General features: G+C 44.7%; 1 protein-coding gene and 1 pseudogene across 1 annotated transcript in view; one reads left to right on the top strand and one right to left on the bottom strand.

Annotated features, from left to right (window-relative positions):
* HPRT1 (hypoxanthine phosphoribosyltransferase 1) overlaps positions 1 to 10,826 on the top strand; it is a 68,406-nt gene extending 57,580 nt beyond the window's left edge. Inside the window, exons 5-8 of the mRNA XM_049766701.1 lie at positions 2,217 to 2,299; positions 8,706 to 8,752; positions 8,921 to 8,997; positions 10,138 to 10,826. Of these exons, the coding sequence (XP_049622658.1) occupies positions 2,217 to 2,299; positions 8,706 to 8,752; positions 8,921 to 8,997; positions 10,138 to 10,185 (255 nt within the window). The 3' untranslated portion in view covers positions 10,186 to 10,826. The remainder of the gene's footprint in view (positions 1 to 2,216; positions 2,300 to 8,705; positions 8,753 to 8,920; positions 8,998 to 10,137) is intronic.
* Positions 10,827 to 15,661: 4,835 nt separating this feature from the next.
* Positions 15,662 to 15,732, bottom strand: LOC126000405 (uncharacterized; annotated as a pseudogene).
* Between the last annotated feature and the right edge of the window lie 9,217 nt (positions 15,733 to 24,949).

The following is a 24,949-nucleotide window of genomic DNA, read 5'->3' as shown; positions in this document are numbered from 1 at the left end:
ATTCAAACCAACCACCTTTGGTCCTGGATCGGCTGCTTGCAAGGCAAACACCACTGTGCTATCTCTCCGGGCCCGGAACCTGTTTACTTTGTTGTGGGGAGAGTCCTCCCAAACAATGCTCAGGAGACCCCAGGACCACTCTGGGTGATTCTCATCCAGCAGGTGCATGGTTGAATGTCCCAGCTCATCCCAGTGGTGCTGTATAGTATAGACCCAGGGCTGCCCCAGGTGTGCTGGAGGACATCAGGGCAACATGTGGGGATGCTCAGAGGTTTACAGGCCCTCCTTGGTGCTGGGGGCTTCTATTTTCTGGCTATATGCTCCCGTGGTGTTTTTTACCCTTCAGTTGAGGTATCATGACTTCATTCCAAAGTATCACAGTCCTGCTTGATAATTATGGCAACCCCAGTACCAACAGCAACCCACACACCATTGTGTTACAGGGCTTTCACTCCTAAAGGCCTTCTGGTGTCATGCTTGGCACCTGAGTCCTATCCCCCTGGGGGGTGGGATGGGATTTTACCAAGTATGACCTGAGGATCACACTTCTACTCTCATAGCTCCAGCTTGCCACTAGGCTGACAGTATTGTGGGGGGTTGTCACACTAGCAGAGTTGAAGCTCAGGTGCAACCAGCATTCTCCCATAGCCCCAAACCTGTGATTCTCAGAAGATCCCAGCCCCGGTGTTGCTTCTGACTCTAGGAGTTCACTTGGTAGAACTTTCTACCATTTGGATGTTCCTCGAAGTGCTTTGGGTTGTGGTGTCAGACATATTTTCACCAGCAGTGTTGGGTTGATGGTGAATAAAGACCTACTTGGAACTCAGTAGCTAGGTCACTTTTGTGTCAAATCTTTTTACATAGTAAAACCTTATTTCTTTGGATACATTGGGGGGACTTGGAGGCAATACTCAGTTGTGCTCAGGTGTCATTCCTGGTGGTGCTTAGGGGTCCATCTGGTATGACTCTTGGGCATCCTACATGCAAATTATTTGCTCAGTTTGTTGAGTTCGATTTTGGATACTTTTTTTAATTTTGAGGCTACATAAGGGGTTCTTAGAGATTATTCCTGATTTTGTGCTTAGAAATGACTCCTGGCAGGCTCAGGGAACCATATGAAATGCTGGATCAAACCCAGGCGGGCTACATGCAAGGCAAACTCCCTACCCACTGTGATCTCCCTTTGACCCCAATTTTTGGTTTTAAGTATTGTAAAGGTGGCCTAAAGATGTTCCCCAAAGTGTGGTCTGTTGAGTACTTGAGCTGCAGACTTTGGAGCGAGACATATTAAATGTATATGCACTCTATGCCTGTCTTGAATACAGGCAGGGGAAGGGGGAGGAAGGGTATGAGGGCCATTGGTGGTGGGAATGTTGCACTGGTGAAGGGGGCTGTTCTTTTTATGACTGAAACCCAACTATAAACATGTTTGTAATCATGGTGCTTAAATAAAGATATTATTACAAAAATGTATATGCATTCTAATGAAGACTAGCATCCTAGCTCTGATAAAAACACTTGACCTTTTGTATTTAAACTCACACATCTGGGGTCTGAAGTGATAGCCCAGCAGTAGAGCATTTGCCTTGTACACAGCTGCCCAGGACGGACCTCGGTTCGATTCCCTGGCATCCCATATAGTCCCCCTCTCCAGGAGTGATTTCTGAGTGCATAGCCAGGAGTAACCCCTGAGCATTACCGAGTGTGGCCCAAAATCCAAAAAATAAAATAAAATAAACCTCATACATCTATTTTAAAATTGGCTGGGGCAATTGGGGCTGGAGCAATAGCATAGCGGGTAGGACGTTGCCTTGCATGCAGCTGACCTGGGTTCGATCTCTGACATCCTATTGGGTCCCCGGAACCTGCCAGGAGTAATTTCTGAGTGCAGAATCGGGAGTAACCCCTGAGCACCACTGGGTGTGGCCCCAAAACAAACAAACCAAAAAATTGGCTGTCATTGACCTCTTTGGTGGCTGCGAACCCAATCCTGGGGACTGGCATTCATTCCTGCTGCTCACTGAGGGCCAAATGACTGCCATACTCCCAGGTAGCTGAGTGTTTGGGTCTCAATGAGGAGAGCCACGCTAAGAAAAATCAGCGTTTCTCCCATTATTCACAAGGCTGGGAGAGTTGACATGTGGACATCGGCACATAATAACTGCACAGCAACAAGGGGGCTTATTTACCATGCAAGTGCCTTTTCTTTCTGCCAGGACATCATTGACACCGGCAAAACGATGCAGACATTGCTGTCCTTGGTCAAGCAGTATAATCCAAAGATGGTCAAGGTTGCAAGGTATGTATTATTTCAAGAAAAAAAAATAACCTTTTAGGTTGGGGGATGTGCCTGGTAGTGCTTAAGGAGACCATGTCGTATCAGGGATCAAATCCAGGCCTCCCACTACAAAGCTCACATATGGCCCAGCTCTCCTCGTAAACCTTTGGCAGAAGATATTGCCTTTCCTCATTGGGGAGAGGATTAGGCGATTGTTTCTTTGTCCGGTGAATGTGCAGTCAGTGTCCTTTTATCTTCACATAAGATTCAGAACTCTCTGGAGATAATTTTCTCACAACGTAATAAGGCCCTTTCTTGCAGTTGCCTTCCCACATAATAGTCTGAACATTTGCTTTCTTGGGGGCTAATAATGTTCATTTGTTCTGGGTTGCACAGAAGTGGATTCAGGGCTTTATTATTTTTATTTTTAACAAAAGATCAAAAATTCCAGCTTAAGGTTCAAAGGTCACAGTGGGAAGGGTGCAAACGATTGTGCTTGGAGGATCTGGAGCTCCCAGAAGTGGGAGATGTTGGGGTGTTTGTGGAACCATATCAACATCCTCTTTCTTGTGTGTGAATGGGGGCATGTGGGGACACACCCAGAGGTGCTCAGAAGCTGCTCCTAGCTTTGTGCTCGGAGTGAGCTTAGCCAGTGCTCCATGGCAGGGGTGGAATCAAGGCCCGCTGCATGCCTGGTTTTGCCTCCGGAGCCCTGTATCTCCAGCTCTGGCTCTCGCCTATATCCTCCAGCAGGTCTCCAGTGCCTGATTCTGTTTTGCAGCCCACCTTACCCTCTAGCCCTGCCTGGGGCACTCAGCTTCCATCTTATTTGCTCCCCATGGACTTAATCCTCAGCCCAACCATTCTGAGCTATTCATCCCACTCTCCAAACAGGGCTACTGAGGCACAGAGAGTTGCCTAGCAGAGTAGGCGATCGAGGTGAGACTTGAACTCAGATAGCCAGACTCAGTATCCTGGTTTGTATTTAACTTTTGAAATGGGACAATGTGGTTTTAACTCAGGGGCTGCCTCTGTCATTCTTGACAGAGCTTGATGGACCCAATGCAGTAATTGGCATTGTACCAGGGCACCCAAAAGCAAAGCACACCCTTCCAGCTTATTGAGCTGTCTTGCCAGCCCTTTCCATTTAATTTTGGTTGTGTTTCGTTTGGGAGTCACACCCAATGGTGCTCAGGGGTTACTCCTGGCTCTGCATTAAGGAATCACTCCCTATGGGCTCTGTTGACCATATGGAATGCTGGATATCGAACCCAAGTTTGACGTGTACAAGGCAAGCATCCTGCCTGCTGTAACTATAGCTTGGTCCCTGACCTTTCCATTTTCAGTTCTTTCTTGACATAGCTGCATCCATTTGGCGTGTGGTCCCATCTTTATTTGCTCTGTGTGTGTGTCCAGCAGTGCTCAGCTTGAGGTCCCACTCCCAGCCATACTTGGCCTGACCTGTAGGTCTCATGAGCTGGTACTTGGGCCCACCAGTACCGGGGGAGTGGGGGGCTTCTCAGACACACCCTGGTGGTGTTCAGAGGGGCCTTGCCGTGCCAGGGCTCACATGTGGGGCCATGTGCATATGAGGTATGTTCTCTTGTCCTTGAGGCTATCTCCATGGCCCCTGTTTTTATTTTTGACCTCAGAGATGAACTGGGTTTTCAGAAACCCCTTTGAAAGGATCAAGGCTTTGACTCTGAGTAATCCTTCTCATGACTCATATGCCTGCACTTTGTTCTCGGAGGCTTTTCTGATAGTAGTGCCTGTGTTTCATCGAGTTTTGACTTCCAGTGGCTTGGGGGAATGTTGAGGGCTTTATCAGGGGTCATTCTCCAGCCAGTCTGCACTGTGGGTCTCTCTGCACGTCATCCCGCTGTGGTGCAGAGCTTCTGCATCTGGGAGGCTTTTGTGCCCCTTGCCTGAAAAATGCCGTGGAAGTGAGATAGAGGGCCTCGGGAGAGGGAGATTTGGGGTTGCTGGAAGTGAGGTTCCCACATCATGCTTAGGTCATTTAGTGATGAACTCAGCCTACACTCACATGTCATGACCTTTTATTTTTTCCTAATCACTTTCCCACCATTACATTTTATGGATAGACTGGCTACGTGCTTATCCTTTTTTTATGGCGGAGCAAGATAGTTTTTATGGAAAGTTATTTAGATAGATGTGAGGGGATGAGGCTGGAGAGATAGTGCAATGGGTAGGGTGTTTGCCTGACACATGGCTGACCTGGGTCAGTTGCCGCCAGTCTATATATGGCATCGTCTCCCCTCCAAGCTCACCAGGACTAAGTCCTGAGCATTACTAGGTATGGCTCCAGAAAGAAAAGAAAGGAGAAAAGAAAAGAAAAAGAAGGAAAGGAAGGAGGGAGGGAGGGAGGGGTGAGAAAGGGAGAATATATGTTCAGGAGAACACAAGCTCCTGCATAGTAGAACCAGGCAAAGCAACAGAGATGAGCAAATGAAATGTGGGTTCCAAAAAATAAGCTGGGGGCCGGAGCCTGCCTACTGGGTTCAATCCCTGACATCTCATAAGGTTCTCTGAGCCTGTCAGGAGTTATTTCTGAGTGCAGAGCTAGGAGTAACCCCTGAGCACTGCCGGGTGTGGTACAAAACAAAACAAACAAAAAAATGATGAGCTGGAGGAGCAAACAGCATTTTGTTGATTCTTAGAATATAGCTCTAGGTGTACCTGCTGGTTTACACGTTCAAACTGGAGATGGTCTAAAGCTTGCTTGTTTGTTTGTTTTTCAGTTTAGTCCTCATATAAAAGAATGACAAGGTACACTTTTGTTGTTTGTTTTTGGGCCACACCCGGCATCACTCAGGGTTTACTCCTGTCTATGCGCTCGGAAATCACTCCTGGAAGGCTCAGGGGACCATATGAGATGCCGGTGATCAAACCCAGGTCCGTCCTGGGCAGCTGCATGCAAAGCAAATGCCCTACCTCTGTGCTATCACTCTGGCCCCACACACTTTTTTTAAATTAAAAATTTTTTTTACTTTTATTTATTTATTTATTTATTTTGGTGTTTGGGCTATACCCAGTGACACTCAGGGGTTACTCCTGGCTATGTGCTCAGAAATTGCTCCTGGCTTGGGGGAACATATGGGACACCAGGTGATTGAACTGAGGTCCATCCTAGGTCAGTGCATATAAGGCCCTACCACTTGTACCACCGCTCTGGCCCTGACAAGGTATACTTTTAACAGCAGTGTTAAATGAAAGAACTATTTAGGACCTGTTGGCTGGGAGGTTCACAAAGCAGCACTCTGCCAACAGTCGAGCAGTTTCTTACAGAAATGGAAGTTGGGCCAGGGATGGGGTTCAAGTGGTCGGTTGGCCCTAGATTTAATCCTTCATCCCCAGACCCAGCACTACTGGAGTGGCCTTCCCTCCAAAAGTATGAAATGCAGCATGTCTTCCTCATGTTGGAAATAAATGGCACGTCCTTGGGGTACAAAAGGTAAACAAATGCTCTGTCCCATGGCATGGACTGCCTGTGGGGTTCACCAGACTAGGCTTCCCCCCCCAAATAAAAGCTTGGCTCCCACCCTCAGATGATTCTGCTGTCACTGTCCTGGTTGGGTCTTGGCTCTGAGTATGGGGGTTCAGGCAGAGCCAGGATGTTAGAATGGCTACGTGCTCTCCAGGGGATTTAGATAAGAGGGGAACTTGGGGAGCTTTGAGACAGCCTATCCTGCTCTTCGCTGTAAGAATTCAGCAGCTGTTGCTACACACTGGCTGAAGCACAGGAACAGATAAGACCCAACCTCAAAAGGTCACATTCCAGGTTAGGGAGGGGGCTGGGTTGTGCCTTTCCTGTGGGAAACCTGGTGTTTGGCTCCCGGCCCCACATACTCACCTGTAATAGTGCTCCATTTATACAACCTTTCAGAAAGGGCAAGAGTGTCCACAGGAAAACCGAAGCGCTGGAGGCCTGGTTGCAGGGTGATGGGTGGCTGTGCCAATACAGACATATCACAAGTCAGCCTGTGTGATGGGAAGTTCTGTATTTCGAGCTGGGTCACACGAAGCCACATGTGCAATAAAAAATCACAAAGAATCAACCGCATGCACAAATCAAAATCATGTATGCAACATGGGTGGAAGCTGCGTAAGGTCAGTCCTGAACTCAATTAGGATGGTATGCGAAGTGTTAATACAGGATGTCCCTGTGCATTTTGGGACAACTTCCTGGGAATCTACAGTTTATTTTGAATTTTGAGAGCCACACCCAGCAGTTCTCAGGACTTACTCCTGACTTTGCGCTCAGGGAGCACTCCTGGTAGGACTTGGGATGCTGTATGGAATGTCAGGGATCCAGCCTCTGTCAGCCATGTACAAGACAAATGTCCTACAGACTATACTATTACTCTGGCACTTTTCTTCAAAGTTGGAAATGGAAAAAGTGCTTCACTCCCTACCCCTACCCCACACAACATCTGAGGGATTCCAGTATCTCCATATATTGGTCAACACTTGTCATTTTCTATTTCTCTTTATTCTAGACATCTAGTGGGCAGAATGTGGCAGCTCATTGTGGTTGTGGTTTGCATTTCTTTTATGATTGGTGATATTGAGCATCATTTCATCTGCGTATTGAATGTTGGTGTATCTTTGTGGTGGTTACCATTTATACACAAAGACTGCTCAATTTTGAGAAGAAGCTCAAGTTATGCATTACAAATGGAGCAGTAGCCAACACCCAGATCATTAGGCAGAATGGTGTGTGCAGTCATTTTGAACTCAATACAACTTGCACTGTGTTTAGAGATACCTTTTCCGGAGAGTCCTCAGTGAGTTGAGGTAGAGGGAGAGCTTTGGGCTATGCCTGGTTGGTTGTTTCTGTACTGGAAGTGAAGTCCAGGTGGATTCAAGTGTCTCATTACTGGAGGAGGATCATTAGGGACTTGATTAACTGAGCCCTTGGGGCCTAAGGTTTATGCCTGATGTTCTCAACTGCACACTAGAATCCCCTGAGAATTTCTGGAAACAAAAACACCTCCTGTGTTTGTTCCAGACTCAGCACTTCTGATGCCATTGGTCATAATAGCTGAGTTGCGTTTGGTTTTACATTCTCGGGTGATTTAGATGGGCAACTAAAACTAAGAATTTTTTTATGTCCTTTCTAGTGCTTTCCTTGGGGAGATAAGGGATGCTCATCAGTGCTGAAGGCTTACTCCCAGTTCGTGTTAGGACCCACTCCATATGCTGTGTAGGGGTGAAACTGGGGCCAGCTGCATGCAAGGACAAGTGTTTTATCCATTCATCTATATCTATGCTTTCTTCTGGCCTTTAAAAATATTTCTCTAGGAAGCTAAGCCTGTGTGTGTGTTTTGAGGGGAGGGCACTGCCTCTATCTCATGCAAGGCTTTCAAAGCACTATCTACACTACACCATATTTTATTTTATTTTATTTTAGAGGAAAGGAGGGGAGGGGAAAGGAAGAAATGGAAGGGAAGGGAAGGGCGGGGAAGGGCAGGAGAAGAAAGGGGACTACACCATATTTTAACGATGGCTGAAAAATTACAGGAGAAGCTTCTGGGTTACAAAATTAACTTGGAGGTGGGGGACTGGCACATACCCAGAAATGCTCAGGGGTTATTCCTGGCTCTTCACTCAGGAATTACTCTTGGTGGTGCTCTGGGGACCACATGGGATGCCACGAGTGAACCTTGGTCAGCCTTGTGCAGGGCAAGGGCCCTCTCCACTGTACAATCTCTCTGGCCCTCAGAATTAACATCTGTTGGAACTTACTCATGTTCTCTGCAGCTATCAGGGGTCTCAAACTCAATTTACCTGGGGGCCGCAGGAGGCAAAGTCGGGGTGATCCTTGAGTGCAAAGTCAGTAGTAAGCCTTGAACATTGGGGGTGCGACTCAAACAACTAAAACAAAACAAAAAATGATTCCTCTAGGGCAGGGCCACAAAATGTTGTACAGAGGGCCGTTTGCAGCCCACGGGCCGCGAGTTTGAGACCCCTCTGATACTTAGGTGTGCTAGCGGATTTTTTTTTAACTCTTTATAAGCCCCATATGAAAAAGATTTCAAGAATGATACATGCCTGTCCCATGCCCTTTGCAACTTAGGGGTGATATTCCCAGGGATCCTGAACCAAGAGCCCCTGGCTATTTGGCCTGAGATCATTGGCATGAGTTACCCCTATACCTTCCTGCTTGCATTGCTGGAGGTGGACCGTCACGTTCCAGTCAGGCCTCCTCTTTCCAGGTGTGCTCCCTGCTTCCCCTTGCAGTGATTCTGCCATAGAGCTCTCCCGGTTTCATAGTCTTTTCTGTGGGTTTCCTGTGGGGAAATGAGACCCAACCAGTGGGCTGACTGCAGATGAAGCGACGTTTCTGTGTGTACAAGAGACCCTGTAGCATCTCCATATGTTTCATGTCATGTTTTGTAATTAACAGCTTGCTGGTGAAAAGGACCCCTCGCAGTGTTGGATACAGACCAGACTGTAAGTGCAGGACTGTTTTGGTCCATTGTTTCACTCTCTATAGCCTGAACCCCAGTTCTTGCCCTGTTTACTTTTGTGTTCCTGTATGATGAGTGGGGTAGAACAGAGTTGGGTGCGTGCAAGCGATATTTTCTGTATCAACATGATTGAAATTCTGATTCTTTTTAGTTGTCGGATTTGAAATTCCAGACAAGTTTGTCGTGGGATATGCCCTTGACTATAATGAATACTTCAGGGACTTGAATGTAAGTAATGCTGCTTTTTCTCACTCTCATTTTTCAGAGCCCATATGAAAATGTACGAAAGAGAGGAATTGTTTTTTCCTTTCCAGCACCTCATAATTTGAACAGACTGATGGTTCCCATTAGTCACATAAAGTCGTAGTCAACTCCAGACGTCCTTAGGGCTGGAATTCTGCCAAGCTAGGGCGACACCACTTGCTGGCTGAAAGAGTTGAACAGCTTTAACAGACAATAACTGTCCCGTTATTAGTTCGGATGATAGATGTGGTCATAAGGGAGGGACAAATGAGCTGGTTTACGTCTGCCCATTCACTCCCCTGAAAATCCCTGCATCCTCCTTCCAGGCAGGAATTTCAAAGAGGCATTTATAAACTGAGGGGAGGGATGAAGCCACAGGGTCACACAAACTTCTTGAGCTTACGAAATAAAAAAAAAACACACCTTGGGCCAGAGAGATAGCATGGGGGTTCAGATGATAGCATTGCCCAGAGCCTCTTTTGGTTGAATTGTCAGCTCTATTGCTGGTCCTTTGAGCACTGGCCTGGAATTAGTCACTAAGCACAGGCAGATGTTCCCCAAACATTTGCCCCCTCCCCAAAAATCATACACACCAAAAACCAAATCAAAACCACAGCCTTCTTATAACAGTAAGTAGTATTAGATATGCAAAATGCTGTTCTTGCCTTTTGTGAATATACTTTTTTGCTAGTTTGGGGCCACACCTGGCTATAGTCAGGGCTTACTCCTGGCTCTGTACTCAGGAATTCCGCCTGGCAGTGCTTGGAGATCTTATGGATGTTGGTGCTCAAACAGGGTTGCCACGAGCAAGTGCCCTACACACTGTACTATAATTCCAGCTCCAAGGGTGGGTGTGGCATGAGGAGTGTAACAGGATGCTCAGTCTAAAAGGCATTAGGTTTTTGTTACTTTGTTTTGGAGGGGGCACACTCCCAGCAGTGCTCAGGAATTATTCCCAACTCAACACTCAGGGAGCACTCCTGGCGAGGTTCGGGAGACCGTATAAAGTGCCAGGGATGGAACATGGCTCACCTTGTGTTCAAGGCAAGCACCCAACACACTATACCAGTACCCTGGCCGCAGTGAGGAAAATTTTCTAATGTGATTTTCTCTTCTTGTCTGTAGCATGTTTGTGTCATCAGTGAAAATGGGAAGGCCAAGTACAAAGCTTAAAACGTGAGCGTTCCAGTTGGATTTGGGATTCCAGGGAAGACACCGTTGACGTTAGCAAATGTTCTAGTTCTGTGGCCATCTATCTGCTTAGTTGAGCTTATTGCATGCTTCCTCTAAAGAATTGTGTCTGTTTGGGATTTTAGAAGTGTCAGTTGCTGCATTCCTGAACTCTTTTATTTGCACTACGAGCCTAGACTATCAGTTCCCTTCGGCTGGATTACTGTTTGACTCATGTTTGTGTCTCAAGTGACACCACTACTGAATGGAAAGATTGAAATCGTATCTGTAAGAAACATTGAAAGAGAAGATATATTAGTTTTTTAATTGGTAGCCTTTTTATATATTCCGAAAAGAGCAGAAATGCAGAGTGTTAAAGATGCCACTGTTGTTTAGTCCGTTTGCTCAGCGACAGCAGCACCTCAGAGGTGATGTTAGAACAGATACGCCACGCAGCCTGGAATTATTTTAGGAACGTTTCCCTAGTACTAACTGTTATTTTTCTGCTTGTTCAGATTAGTGCTGGTGATTTGTTAACAGTTATTTCTTTTCAATACTCAAATAAATTCCAGAAACTACCACTTTTTCAATTCTTAAGTGTATCAATTTATCCTTAAAATAAAGGCTGTCTCTTTCAAAACAAAGTGTATCTGTATCATTTCTTTTGGGGGCAAAGGGGGGGTCTGGGACATATCTGGTCATGCTCAGAGGCCCCTGAGTTGTACGCTCAGGGAGTTATATCTGGCAGTGCTGGGGGCATCATGTGTGGTGCTAAGGATTCAGACCAGGGTCAGCCCCATGCAAGGCAGCACCTGTGCCCTCTGCCTAGTCTTGTATCGGTTCTGTTACAAGTGAACCTAGTGTCTTCTCTTAGTTACCTTTTCCTTGTCCATGAAGTGTTAATAGTGAATTTAATCATAAGCTTTACCAAGCACAGCAAATAGTGATTGTGGTAGAATGGATTGGGGAGCAAGAGAGATTCTTCAGAGCGTTAAGTTTCACACAATAACCTTCCTTTTACTAACAGTAACATAATTTTCTGGGTTTTTTTGCGGGGGGGGGGGGGACCACACTTAACAGTGCTCAGAAATTGTCACACATGGAGGGGCTCAGGGATCATATGGTATGCTGAGGATTGAACCTGGGTTAGTTTTATGCAAGGCAGGAGCCCCACCTACTGTACTACTGCTCTGGCCTCCAGGTAACTTTCTTTTGGGGGGTGGTAAAGGTTGAGCTACAGCTGGCAGTGCTTGGGGCTTACTCCTGACTGTTCTCAGGGATCACTTCTGTGCTTGGGGGATCCTGTGTGGTGCTCTTTGAACCAGGGTTGCCTATAAGAGGCAACTGGCTCTGTGCTCAGAAATCACTTACAGTGTAAATAAATTTTAGTTGTTTACTAAGTTTCAGACATTCAATGTTCCAGTTCCAAACTTACCACCAGTGCCAGGCTCCTTCTACTAGTGAACTATGTTTCCCTCTCTACCCACCTCCCTTAGCAAATTTTTTTGGTTTTGGACCACATCTGGCAACACTCAGGGGTTACTCTTGACTCTGTGCTCAGAAATCGCTCCTGGCAGGCTTAGGGGACCATATAGTATGCCAGGAACCGAGCTCAGGTCTGTCCTGGGTCAGCCCCTTGCAAGGCAAACACCGTGTCGCTGTGCTATCGCTCCAGCCCCATCCAATTATTTTTAAAAGATTTATTATAATTTGGTTTACCTGTTTACAATAGTGTTGACTCATGGTTTTGACATCATAATTATTTCTAAGCCACCTAAGTGTCTGTCAAAGAGTCTGCCAAAGACCCTTATCATTCCTCTTCCTGCCTCATTTCTCCTTCCTTGTCATTCTCATTTCTTTTTTTTCTTTTTTGCGGGGGGGGGGGGCACACCCAGCGGTGCTCAGGGATTACTCCTGGCTGCTCAGAAATAGCTCTGGCAGGCAAGGGGTGTCCATATGGGACACCAGGATTCGAACCAACCACCTTTGGTCCTGGATCAGCTGCTTGCAAGGCAAACGCCACTGTGCTATCTCTCCAGGCCCATCATTCTCATTTCTATAATCCACAGCCAGGGGTTTGCTATCAGTATGTTATGGGAGGTTATGTTGTATCTGCTCTGGGTTCTTGTGATTATTAGGTAAGATTAGCAGGCTGCCCACCGCAGGTCTTGGTCCACGGGTCTTTGTTCTAACAGCCTATGCAGGCATATCTGCAGTCCAGCAAGCAACAGCACTAGCAGAGTCCTTTTCTTTTTTATATTTTGATGTTTGGGTCACACCCAGCAGCTCTAGGGGCTTACTCCTGGCTCTGTCTGCACTCAGAAATTACTCCTGAAACATTCAGGGGACCCTATGGGATCCTGGGGATAGAACTCAGGTCAGCTGCGTGCAAGACAAATGCCCTACCTGATGTGCTATCTCTCTGGCCCTTCTTGTTTGGTTTTAGGGCTACCTCAGTGGTGCTCTGGGGGCTCTTTTTGGCTCTGTGCTCATGAGTAACTTTTAGTAGTGTTTGGAGAACCTTATGTAGTACCAGGTATTTGAACAAGGTCAGCAGGATACAAGGCAAACACCTTAACGCCTGTCCTATCTTCTGGCCATCTTTTGCATTTTGCAAAGCAGCCACCGGCATCTCCCGAGAGTCATTCTGCAAGGAGAAACAGGCTGCCAAAATGAAGAATCCTGGAACTTTCAGTGGGAATTTGATGTGTCAGATGCTGTACTAAGCTCTTTAGACCCATTATCTACTTGTGGCACATTTTACCAGGGAAGTGCCCCTCCGAGAGATTCCACTGCAGATGAGTAGAGAGAAGGGATTTAGTGAGGGAAGGCTTCCATGGACACATTGACCATTTCCTGTACAGGCAATTGTGGTAGCCTCCATCTCCATTCCCTTTTCCACCTTGGTCTTCCTCTACCTGCTGATACATATACACAGGCTTACCCCAGCAGCCCAAGTGATCCTAATGAAAACAGTGCTTCAAGTTGGCTCAGTCCAACTTCAGCTCCTTCCTGAGCCAAACCCCCCTTTGGGAACAAAAGTCAATGTCCCCAGTGATGCAGAATCCATTGCCCAACCATGGCTGCTCCAAGCACCTGGTGCAAGGGCACCCCCAGTGCTACCAACAGGCAGGGGACTCCTGAAATTGTCTATCCTGTTCTAGATCCAGCTGGTTGCCAGATGATAGACCTCTGTGGGCTCCCAAGATATTCCAATGGGACCAAGTGTGTAAATCACATATATGAGATGCCATGGCATGAGACTAGAGGTCAAGTGGCAGAATAGGCACCCAAAGGAAGGAAGGAAGGTTGGAAAGGGGGGGTCACAGAGAAAAAGTGCAAGAAGCACAAGTTTAGAACAAATAGAATAACAGCTTCCATGTTCCCTGACCACCACCAGAAGTACTCCTGAGCACCAAATCAGGATTAACACCTAAAAACTAGGATATGAACCCCTTCATCTTCCTCTCCCTAAAAAAAGAGTGCCTGGAAAAAATTAACAGTTCTCAATAAAATTTCTTAGGTAAATGATAGGAAGATGAAGTGCAATTCAGATAGTTGGAAATTGGAGCGGGAGTGATAGCACCGCAGTAAGGCGTTTGCCTTGCACGCGACCAACACAGGATGGACTCCGGTTCAAATCCTGGCATCCTATATGGTCCCCCGAGCCTGCCAAGAGCGACTTCCGAGTGCAGAGCCAGGAGTAACCCCTGAGCGCCACTAGGTATAACCCAAAAACCAAAAAAATATAGTAAACCAAATAGTTGAAAACTATATTGGAGACAAAGAAGCAAAACATACATTTACCAGGTAGAGGAAAAAGTTATTGATTGTTCAAAGCTAAAATTGGTTGAATTATTACCAGATGCCATGGAGCTCTACTAAGAACTTCTGAGTTCTTAGGATAACCCCAGGAGATGGAATTATTTTGGAGAGGATCATCCTAGTTTTCCAATAAAGAAATGCAGGCCCAGAGAAGTTGAAGCATTTGCCCAAAATCACATGACTAGTTAGTGGCAGCTGAAGAACTGGTCCCCAGGTCCTCTTATTTCAAATCCCGCCCTCTTGGTTCATGGCCATGTAAGCTGTAGATCTCAACTCTTGTGTGGAATAACTGATAGCATAGAGGAAAAATAGTAAGCTCATTAAAAGCAATCATTTCCAGTGACTTGTACATTAACCAGCTCTTTGAGGTCACAGCTCACTTCCTCTGGCACTGGGAAGCATTTTTCAACACAATTGCCGTGTTCCTTTGGTGGGATCTTCAAGTGAATTTCTGCAGGCTGCATTTATGATCCCATGCAATGCTCCAGACAAAACATCTTGCTGGCATGAAAGATGGGGTGTGGGGGGTACCATTTTAAAATGTGACTTTTATAGACACTTCAACCCCCTGGAAAGAGGAATGGTTGTTTTCAAAATGATTTTTCATTAGTCTTCATCACTTCCAACAGGCCGGATCAAAACTGTGCACCATGGGGATCACTCTGAACCGGCTGTCATTCATGATTGAAGGGACTTTCAAGCTTGGCTATTTGTCAGAAGCACTTCCTTTCCTCATAATTTTTCAGTTCCTTCCATTGTGACAGTAATGGGGCTCCCTCACATAAATCAAGAGTTCTGTAAGATTGTACATGGCTCCTTCTGACACTCATACCTCACATCTTCCTGTTGGCTCCCATACTGACTCGTCATGCCCACACACTTCTGATTACTTCCCCATGGCCCACCTCTATAAGCCAGCACATGCTCAATTGGTATTTATCCTGCTTTGTCCACAATCAGACCTCTAGAAACCCCACTTCCTCTATTACTGACTGGTATTCAAAGTAATCAGATCCACTTTTGGCATCCTCCAGCACCTCCAACACAAAAACCTTCCACTGAAATGATGTCTGCATACCTCTATATTTATTGCAGTGCTGAGTACAATAGCCAGAATATGGAAACAACTCCAATATCTAACAGATGAAGGGATAACAAAGTGGTGGCATATGTATACACAGTGGAATACTATGCAGCTCTAACCAAAGATAAAATCCTGTGGATGGAACTGGGGGGCACTATGTTTAGGGAAGGAAGTAAGGGAAATGAGGGATGCTCTCACTCATCTGTGGAATGTAGAGAAACAAATATAAGGGAAAAAGACAATATAGAACAATGGCAACCCCTGACCCTAATTGACAATATTCGTTACTAATCCCTGAGGGAAGAGAAAGGAGGGTACAATAATTAGGCTAGAGATGGCATAGGGGCAGTGGTTATGGGTCATGAACACTTTGGTGGTGGGAAATGCAGTAATTGTAAACAACATCATCATATAGATTGTCACTAATCTATCTAACCAAACTGTAACAAACCCAAAAGAAAGGAACCAGGAATCTGAGTGCAAAGTGTGATGCTTCATGTGGGGGTGTTCGTTCTAGGAAACTGGAGGAAGCATCCTAGCCTGTGTGGGCTCCGACAAACACCCACATTTCTTGTGCAGGGGCCATGCTAATCTTCTCTGCATCGTTCCAACTTTAGTATATGTGCTGGTGAAACGAGCACAAACACACATTTCTATTGCTGCCAGGAAACACACCAGGCACTGCTTGAGAATCACCTCTGTTGATGTGGGCAAAGCCAAGAATAAGCCCGGACCTGTGCTTACCCCTGGAGACACATGGTTGGCCCTCTCTCTCTCCATTATACTATATACACATTAAAATAAACATTCCAGGCCTGTCAGGGAGCAGAGTATCTAAGTGCTTGCCTTACATGCAGCCAACTCCAGTGACATCCCTGGCACCACAAAGGGTCTTCTGAACATGATCAGGAATGTTCCTGATCACATAGCCAGAAGTAGCTTCTGAATATTGCTGAATGTGAGAACCCTCCCCCCCCAATGAAGAAAATAAGCATACTGATGCCTCCTCTTTAAATCCATGCCACAGGATTCGTGCTAGGGCTTCTCTTTTCCTTTTTCATAAAGTTTGCTCTGATCATGAGAATGGTCATGATCAAAGGCTCTTCAGGTAGTCCCTTAGACCTGTCATGGAGCCACTGATGAGAAGCCAGAATTCCTAGCTGGGTCTTTTTGTCCTAAGCCTTATACTAGCCCATTGCAATATGATTTTTTTTTGTTTTCTTCTCCAAAAAAAATCATATTGCAATGGGCTAGTATAAGGCTTAGGGCAAAAAGACCCAGCTAGGAATTCTGGCTGTGTTATCCCTTGTATCTGTGTCACACATTGCAGTTTTTGGTAGTGTGTGTATGGCCGGGATCCTGATCCTTGGTTGTTTTGGAATATCAAGGTCCCCCAAACTATGACCTGCAGGCCACATAGAACCTACCTAGGTCATTTACTCAACTTGTAGGTACTTTTGCCTCTGCTGCCTATCCTGCTTAGCAGCCAACTCATCCCAACCCACAGTGTGTATGTGTGGAATATGTGCTACACTCTGCAAACCCCCCCCCATCTCTTTATCCCTTGACTCCTCCTCTCAGAGCTAATTTATTTTATTTTAATTATTATTCCTTTTGTATTTGATATTTTGGAGGGCACACCCAGCAGAGCTCAGGGATTACTTCTGGCTCTGTGCTCAGAAATCACTCCTGGCAGGCTCAGGGGACAATATGGGATGTCAGGGATCGAACCCGTGTTGGTCCCGGGTTGGCCTCATAAAAGGCAAATGCTCTACTGCTGTGCTATTGCTCAGGACCCTCAGAGCTAATTTTTATGCATCTCTCCCCTCTGAGACATATTCTAGTCTCAGGAACCATACACTCAAAATGGCAACTATCTTTGGCAGCACTTATGTCCTTGAACAGGCTTTTTCCAGAATGAAACATCTGAAATCTCCAACTAGATGTAGACTACTGATGCATCATTTGTTTCGACTAGAAGTGACAAATATGTAACCAGACATTGACCATATCATTAGCCAAAAGCAGGCCCATAGTCCCACTGAAATATTGTTAAGTTTGTTGATTTAACTTTACTCGTTCTTCATTTTAAATATTGTATTCCCATTATTTTACTTCAAAATAAGATATGTGCAGTTGCATAGGAGTTTATTCATAGTTTTTTTAAACTATAGTCTGGCCTTCCAACAGTCTGAGGGACAGTGAACTATTCCCCTATTTAAAAAGTTTGAGGACTCCTGGAATAGAATCAGGGTAAAGGTATACAACCAAGCCACATTGGAGAGATAATTTTCACCCTGGCCGATGCATCATCTCTATCCCCTTCCCCACTTTCCTTATCTAACTTCTCCCCACACCCACCTGCTTGAGAAATGCTGCCTTATTGTTAACTTTCACTTATGTTAAAACTGCAGTAACTTTTATGAAGGTTGCATTGGGTCACACACCCCATGGTTCTTGTGGATAGAACCCAGGTCTCCTGTACACGGGACATGTACACTAGTCCTTTCAGCCATCACTACAGCCCATGCACCAGTATAAAGTTTCTGTATTTTTGCCCCAGTCTCCATAGGTGGAAAACCACTAACTTGGTTAAAGGAGCTGCCACATTTGGCCTGGGTGACTCGGGGACTTCTGTGGCTTGGTGGGAGGCACATCTGGAGTAGAAAGGAATGAAAGTGATTTATTTAGGTTTTGGGGTCACATCCGGCAGCGCTCAGGGGTTACTCCTGGCTCTACGCTCAGAAATTGCTCCTGGCAGGCTCGGGGGAAACACATGGAATGCTGGGATTTGAACCACCGTCCTTCTGCCCTACCTCCATGCTATCTCTCACATAGTGGTGCTCAGGGCTTACTTTTAGCAGAGTTCAGGGGACCTTCTGGGGTGCCAAGGATTGAACCTGGGTTGGGTTGATTTCATGCAAGGCAAGCACTTTATCCACTGTACTATTTCCTTGATGTTGAGGAGTTTAATGATCTGTCAAGAGAGAGTAGTCAAGTATAGCAAAGTGGGGGCCGGCGAGGTGGCGCTAGAGGTAAGGTGTCTGCCTAGCAAGCACTAGCCAAGGAAAGGACCATGGTTCGATTCCACAGCGTCCCATATGATCCCCCCAAGCCAGGGGCAATTTCTGAGCGTGTAGCCAGGAATAACCCCTGAGCAACAAAAGGGTGTGGCCCGAAAAACCAAAATATATATATAGCAGAGTGGGGACCCATCTATGCAACATGTAGGGAGTTTGCCTTGCACTTACTCAACTGAGTTTGATCTTTAGCATCCCATATGTTTCTCTTCCCCTTGACACAAATGATTCCTGAGTGCAGAGCCAGGAGTAATTCGTGAGCATCGCCATATATGACACAAAATCCCTCAAAATATATAAAGAGTTTCTAATGCAAGGTGAGGTTTCCATGGTTCAACCAAGTTCACAGGCAGCCAGCTGGTCTTGAGTTGGAACTTGGGGGAAGATGTAGCATTCAGTTGAGCCTGTTCTCTCTGTTTTACCAGGAGGAAATCATGCCTATGGCAAGGGAGCTCAATGAGGGAACTTTCAGACGGATTGGGGAAGGCTGAGAAGCTTCCAGAGGAAGCTTCTGCAACAAAGCGCATTTCAAAGAGGGCTATGCACAGGGGGATAAAGAGGAAAGAAAACTGTAGGGTTTAGGAAAGAGGTCTGAGGCAAATGGCAGGGTAGTAGGGCCGAAGAGAGCACAGTAGTATTGCCTTGCACGCAGCCAATCCAGGATGGATGATGGTTCAAATCCTGGCATCCCATATGGTCTCCCATGTTTGCTAGGGGCAATTTCTGAGCGCAGAGCCAGGAGTAACCCCTGAACACTGCCGGGTGTGACCCAAAAACCAAAAACAAACAAACAAACAAACAAAAACAAAAAATGTCAGGGTTGTGAGGGAAATAGTGACTAGTCTGGGTTGTAGAAGAGAGTGGTAGGAGAGAAAGCCATGACTGAGGTCATCTGGGGGAGAGGAGACAGTAGCATTTTCTTGGAAGTCTTTGTCACTTGAAGTAATGTTGGCTTACAAGAGATCAATTGTTTCCTGGTTGAGGGGTACAATATTATCACACCACACCTGCCACCAAATTTCCAATACCACTCAGATTGGAGTCGTTGTAAAGGCTTTTTGTTTCTTTGTGGGGGGAGTTTGGGCCATACCTAATGAAGCTCAGGAGTCACTAGGGCAAGTGCTCAAGGGGTCCTATGTAGTGTAAAGGGTGGAACTCAGGTCAGCCCTTGCTAAACAAATGCCTCAGCGTCAGGAATATTTTTAAATGACTTATGTTTCAACATATTTCAAAAACTGATTCCTTCACAGGTATAAAAGTTATTTAGAGCTCCACAGGAATTAACAAGATCTCTGTTTTAAGAATTATCATGAAAACACTTGGGAGAGGGCTCAGAGAGAAAACTTTGCAAAGAAAAAGAACTGAATTGAGAATAACTATAATTATTTATTCAGAAACATTAGGCACATAAACAGAAAAATGTGACCCACGATCAAGATAAAATATTTCATCACTAATGCTGAACTCGATGTGACAGATACTGTAATTAATAGAAAGACATTAAAACAGAGATAGGGTTAAAAAGTTAAGAAAACAAATAAAAGTTAAGAAAACAAGGATTTTCAGGGCTGGAGAAATAGTACATTGGGTATGGCACTTGCTTTGCACATGGCTGACTTGTTTTCAATCCCTGAGTACTGCCAGAAGTGATTCCTAAAAGCAGAGTCAAGAGTAACTCCTGAATATTTGTGTGTCCACAAAACAAAACAAAACAAAAAGCAGAAACAAAAAAAGAAACATGGATTTTCATGAAATAGCAGATAAGGAATCATAACAACAACATGGAAAACATTTTTAGAAAACAATGCAACTCTTACGAGCTAAAAATACAAGTGACAGAAAAAACTCACTGGATAAGCATGTTAAGCTATGTTAAAGATTAGAGATTGTAAAAGAAATACTCCATAGATGTAAAGACAGGCCAAACACAAATTCAAATCAAGAACATATTTTTGAAATATGTGTTTTAAAGATTTAAACAAGAAAAATGAACCTAGCCTCAGGGACTGGTGGGTAAATCTCAAATGACATAATATAAGTGTAATTGAAGCCTAGAAGGAAAAAATAAGTGAGGTGAAGGCAGCAAACAGATTTGAAGAACTAATGACTGAAAATGTCCCACATAGTTAGAAAAACGATAACTTCTAGATTCAATGCATGCACTGAACTCCAAGAGATATAAAAAGGAGAACCACACTGAAGTCCATCATAGTCAAATTCTAAAGTTAAATTTAAAGAAACTACTTTGAAATTGTATACAATAGAACAAGAATAAGATTTATTGCTGATGTCAGAAAATAGAGACAAGAAAAGAAACAATATTAATGCCTGAAAGGGAGAAAAGTCCTGTCATCTCCTAGTTTTAGATCCATCCACAATTACCATTCAAATGGGCTGGAGAGAGAGCATAGTGGGTGGGGCGCTTGTCTTGCATGTGGTAACTGAGGTTTAATCCCCCGCCTTCCATATGGTCTCCCAAATCCACCAGAAATAATTTCTGAGTGCAGAGCCATGAGTAACTCCTGAGCATTACCAGGTATGCCTCCTCAAAAAGACAAAACTAACCTTCAAAATGAAGGAGAAATAGTTTAAGTTAACTATTAGGTGAGAAAATTGGTGAGAAAAGGTGGGAAATTTGGTCAGTAACAGCTCTTTATTCAAAGGTGGAGAAAGAGTCATAGTAAAACAGGTAAGACACATGTGTTGCATATCGTCCCAGCTTCTATCCCCAATACCCTGAAAACCTGGTCCCCTGAGAACCACAGATGTGCATGCCAGGGATTGGTGTCAGAGATGTAATCAGGTTGGCTGTGTGCAAAGCAAGTAACTGACCTGCTAAACTATTTCTCTGATTCCTGTTGTGCTTATTTCTTCATGCATATAGATGTTCTAGAAAAGAATGGTGACATATATAGTCTTTTTGACACCCAGAATCACATTTTGCGTGGCCACATACAGTGCCTCTGGAATACCTAGGGGTTACTTCCAATGATTCTAGGCTGGATGGTGGATACAGTGCTGTGGACCCAAGTTCTAGACCCAGTACTTGGACCCAGTGCTGTGGTGCTTGGGATCTAGTGTATTAGGGTCTGCCAGGGTGCTTGGGGGTCACGAGGGCTACATTGGGTAGTACTGAGGGACATTTGAAGGTGGATGGGTTCAAACTTAGGTCTTTGCACATGCCAGCTATGTGCTCCACCACTTTGATCAAAAACCCCAGTTCCCAGAATATATGATTTGGGGAGGTTTGACCACATCTTAATAAAAGCAAGAAGGGAAGGGCAGAGCAGTGGCACAAGTGGTAGGGTGTTGCCTTGCATGTGCTAACCTTGGACAGACAACGGTTCGATCTCCTGGTGTCCCAAATGGTCCCCTAAGCCAGGAGCAATTTCTGAGCATATAGTCAGGAGTAACCCCTGATAATCACTAGGTGTGGCCCAAAACCAAAGAAGAAAGAAAGAAAGAAAGAAAGAGAAGAGAAGAAAGAAAGAAAGAAGAAAGAAAGAAAGAAAGAAAGAAAGAAAGAAAGAAAGAAAGAAAGAAAGAAAGAAAGAAAGAAAGAAAGAAAGAAAGAAAGAAAGGGAGGGAGGGGAGGGAGGGAGGGAGGGAGTGGAGGGAGGGAGGGAGGGAGGAAGGAAGGAAGGAAGGGAAGGAAGGAAGGAAGGAAGGAAGGAAGGAAGGAAGGAAAGAAGGAAAGAAAGAAAGAAAGAAAGAAAGAAAGAAAGAAAGAAAGAAAGAAAGAAAGAAAGAAAGAAAGAAAGAAGGAAAGAAAGGAAAGAAAGAAAGAAAGAAAGAAAGAAAGAGAAAGAAAGAAAGAGAAAGAAAGAAAGAAAGAAAGAAAGAGAAAGAAGAAAGAAAGAAAGAAAGAAAGAAGATAGAAAGAAAGAGAAAGAAAGAAAGAAAGAAAGAAAGAAAGAAAGAAAGAAAGAAAGAAAGAAGAAGAAAGAAAGAAAGAAAGAAAGAAAAGAAAGAAAGAAGAAAGAAAGAGAAGAAACAAAGATAGAAAGAAAGAAAGAAAGAAAGAAAGTAAGAAGAAAGAAAGAAAGAAGAAAGAGCAAGAAAGGCTTACAAGTGACCAGAAACATACTTCAGTGGGTGGGTGCTTGCCTTGTGTGCAGCTGACCTGATTTCATTCTTGCCACCCATATGATCACCATGACATGCAAGGAGTGATCCCTGAATACAGAGCCAGGAGTAAGCCCTGAGCATAGTTAAGTATGGCCCAAACGCCTCAGCCTCGAAATAAAAAAAGTAAAAGAAGGAAGCTTTGAAGACAAGCATCTTAACCCCTGTACTATCACTCTACCCCAGGTTTTCTATATTATGGCAATGAAGAAGCTGTTCTGTGATGAGGGAGGTATTGTGTTATGACCACATCTCCGGGTTTATCTGAGCTACTGTTTTTCCCACCCCCCTACCAGAGGTCCCAGCACCATCTCATTTCTTCAACTCCCAGCCCACTTTTCTGTGTAATTTTTTCTGTGTATTTTGGAAAATCACGTTCAACCCAGTTTCTCCACATAAAAGGATCTGTCAACTCCTCGTTTTTTCATTCTGGACAACAATTGGCTTGCAGACTTCCACCATGAGCTCCAAGTCTAGTGTGCACATAATATCCTGAGAACTTGGTCACTGTGGCTACTTCATATCACCACTGTGGTGTATTTCCTATCCATGGATGTCTCCAACTTGCTTTGCTTTCCTCTTTTTGTTAGTTTATTTATTTGGGGGTCAGTGCTCAGGGGTTTCTTCTGGCACTGCACTCAGAAATTACTCCTGGCAGTGTTCAGGGGACCATATGGGATACCAGAGATCGCACCTGGGTTGGTCATGTGCAAGGCAAGTGCCCTACAAGCTGTACTATCGCTCCAGCCCCCGGACTTCCTATTCATAGATGAACTAAATGTAAAAAGCTAACTGCACTTCTCTTTTGCTTCCTTTTCTCTTCTGGTTGTTGCCTCAGGACTTCTTCCTAGCTTACTTGACATTTTGTATTTTTGGAGAAATTTGAAAATGATGTTGCCTCTCTCCTTTGATATCTGTTTCAGAAATGTTGATTCAGGGGCCAGAGCAATAGCATAGCGGTAGGGCATTTGCCTTGCACGTGACCCACCTGGGTTCAATTCCAGGCATCCCATATGGTTCCCTAAGCTTGCCAGGAACTATTTTTTTTAATTTTTAATGTTTAATTATGAGAACAAAGATGCAAAGAAAGAGGACAAGGTAAAGTTACAGTGGAAGGACAATCAACCATAAACAGAATTCTCAGTAGTCCCATTGCTGATATCTTAACTTTGAACTTTCAAAGAACATTAAGAAGAATAAAAACAGAACCCATGTATAATTATTTTGTCCCTCAAGTCCCCAGATTGCAGTACATAATATTTCTTAGCACACAAAGCAATCTAAAGCCATAAAACTTATGTAACTCCTTAAACATTGAAGGCAAAGTACTTTTTTACATTGCCATGCACATGCATATTAGTTTAAGTTAACCTCAAAAGTTTAAGTGGGTTTTTTTTCTTAAGGATTAGAGTCAAAGGAGCACAGTAAGAACGGTGTTAGAGTGGCAGCTGTTGTTTGCATAAGCTCACAAAAATATGAGGGACATGGAAAGGAAAAGCCTTGGCCTAAATACAAGGAGACACTACCCCTGAGGTTTCCTGGCATAAAACCAACTCTAGGCTTTAGGCAAACTAGGTTGTCCAATCCAGGTCATTGTCTGTAGTGCCAATACTTTTATTTTTCACACATTCTCTGTTGTTGGTATCATGTTTCTGTATTAAAGATCCTGGAATCTGCATATCCTACATTGCAGTCAGGATGGTGCAGAGCGTCCTCTTGTTTCACCTCACAATTACAGGGCAATGCAGAGAACCCTGTCCTGTAAGCAGGTCATTGTTGTTGTCAAGTCTTCTTAGTGTTAAGGGAAGTCTCTTTTGAGCAGGTCGATGTCAGAGCAGTGGTAGGGCCTTCACTGGTAGAGGATTGCTTCCAGGGTTGTTATAAAAAACCTTGGTTGTTTTGTAGATAGCTTCCCTGGTTCAGGGGTGAATGGAAGATGCCCATTCTTCTGAGGCCTGTGCCAGGTCATTATATCAATGTTCAGGGCGTAAGGTCTCATTGCACTACGAGATTTGTGTGCTCCATTCTCTATTAGATAAGAACTTATTTGTATGTAAAGTATTTTCCCATTTTAACGTGCCTATGCAAACAAGGAACAATGCCACGTGGCGTTATCAGTGCATACGGGGGCCATAAGAACAAGTCCAACAATCCCCATGACATGGTTCAATCATAAACATTAAACTGAGGGACTCTCCCACCAAAATTCCTTATTGAACAGCCCACAAAGAGAAGACAAGATAAATAGTGGATAGAATCGTCACGGTACCCACAAAGAGAAGACAAGATAAATAGTGGATAGAATCGTCACGGTAAAAGAATATTTAGAAAGTGTACTGCTTAGTGTCCTGGGCCCGGAGAGATAGCACAGCAGCGTTTGCCTTGCAAGCAGCTGATCCAGGACCAAAGGTGGTTGGTCCGAATCCCGGTGTCCCAGATGGTCCCCCGTGCCTGCCAGGAGCTATTTCTGAGCAGACAGCCAGGAGTAACCCCTGAGCACTGCCGGGTGTGGACCAAAAACTAAAAAAAAAAGTGTTATAGCTGTTAAAGAAAATACACATAAAATATTCAAAAGACTTATGTGTCCGGGCCCGGAGAGATAGCACAGCGGTGTTTGCCTTGCAAGCAGCCGATCCAGAACCAAAGGTGGTTG

This window comes from Suncus etruscus, chromosome X (genome assembly GCF_024139225.1).
Source record: "Suncus etruscus isolate mSunEtr1 chromosome X, mSunEtr1.pri.cur, whole genome shotgun sequence".
Lineage (NCBI taxonomy): Eukaryota > Metazoa > Chordata > Mammalia > Eulipotyphla > Soricidae > Suncus > Suncus etruscus.
The sequence above is the reverse complement of the archived record's forward strand: the minus strand, read 5'-3'. Positions and strand labels throughout refer to the sequence as shown.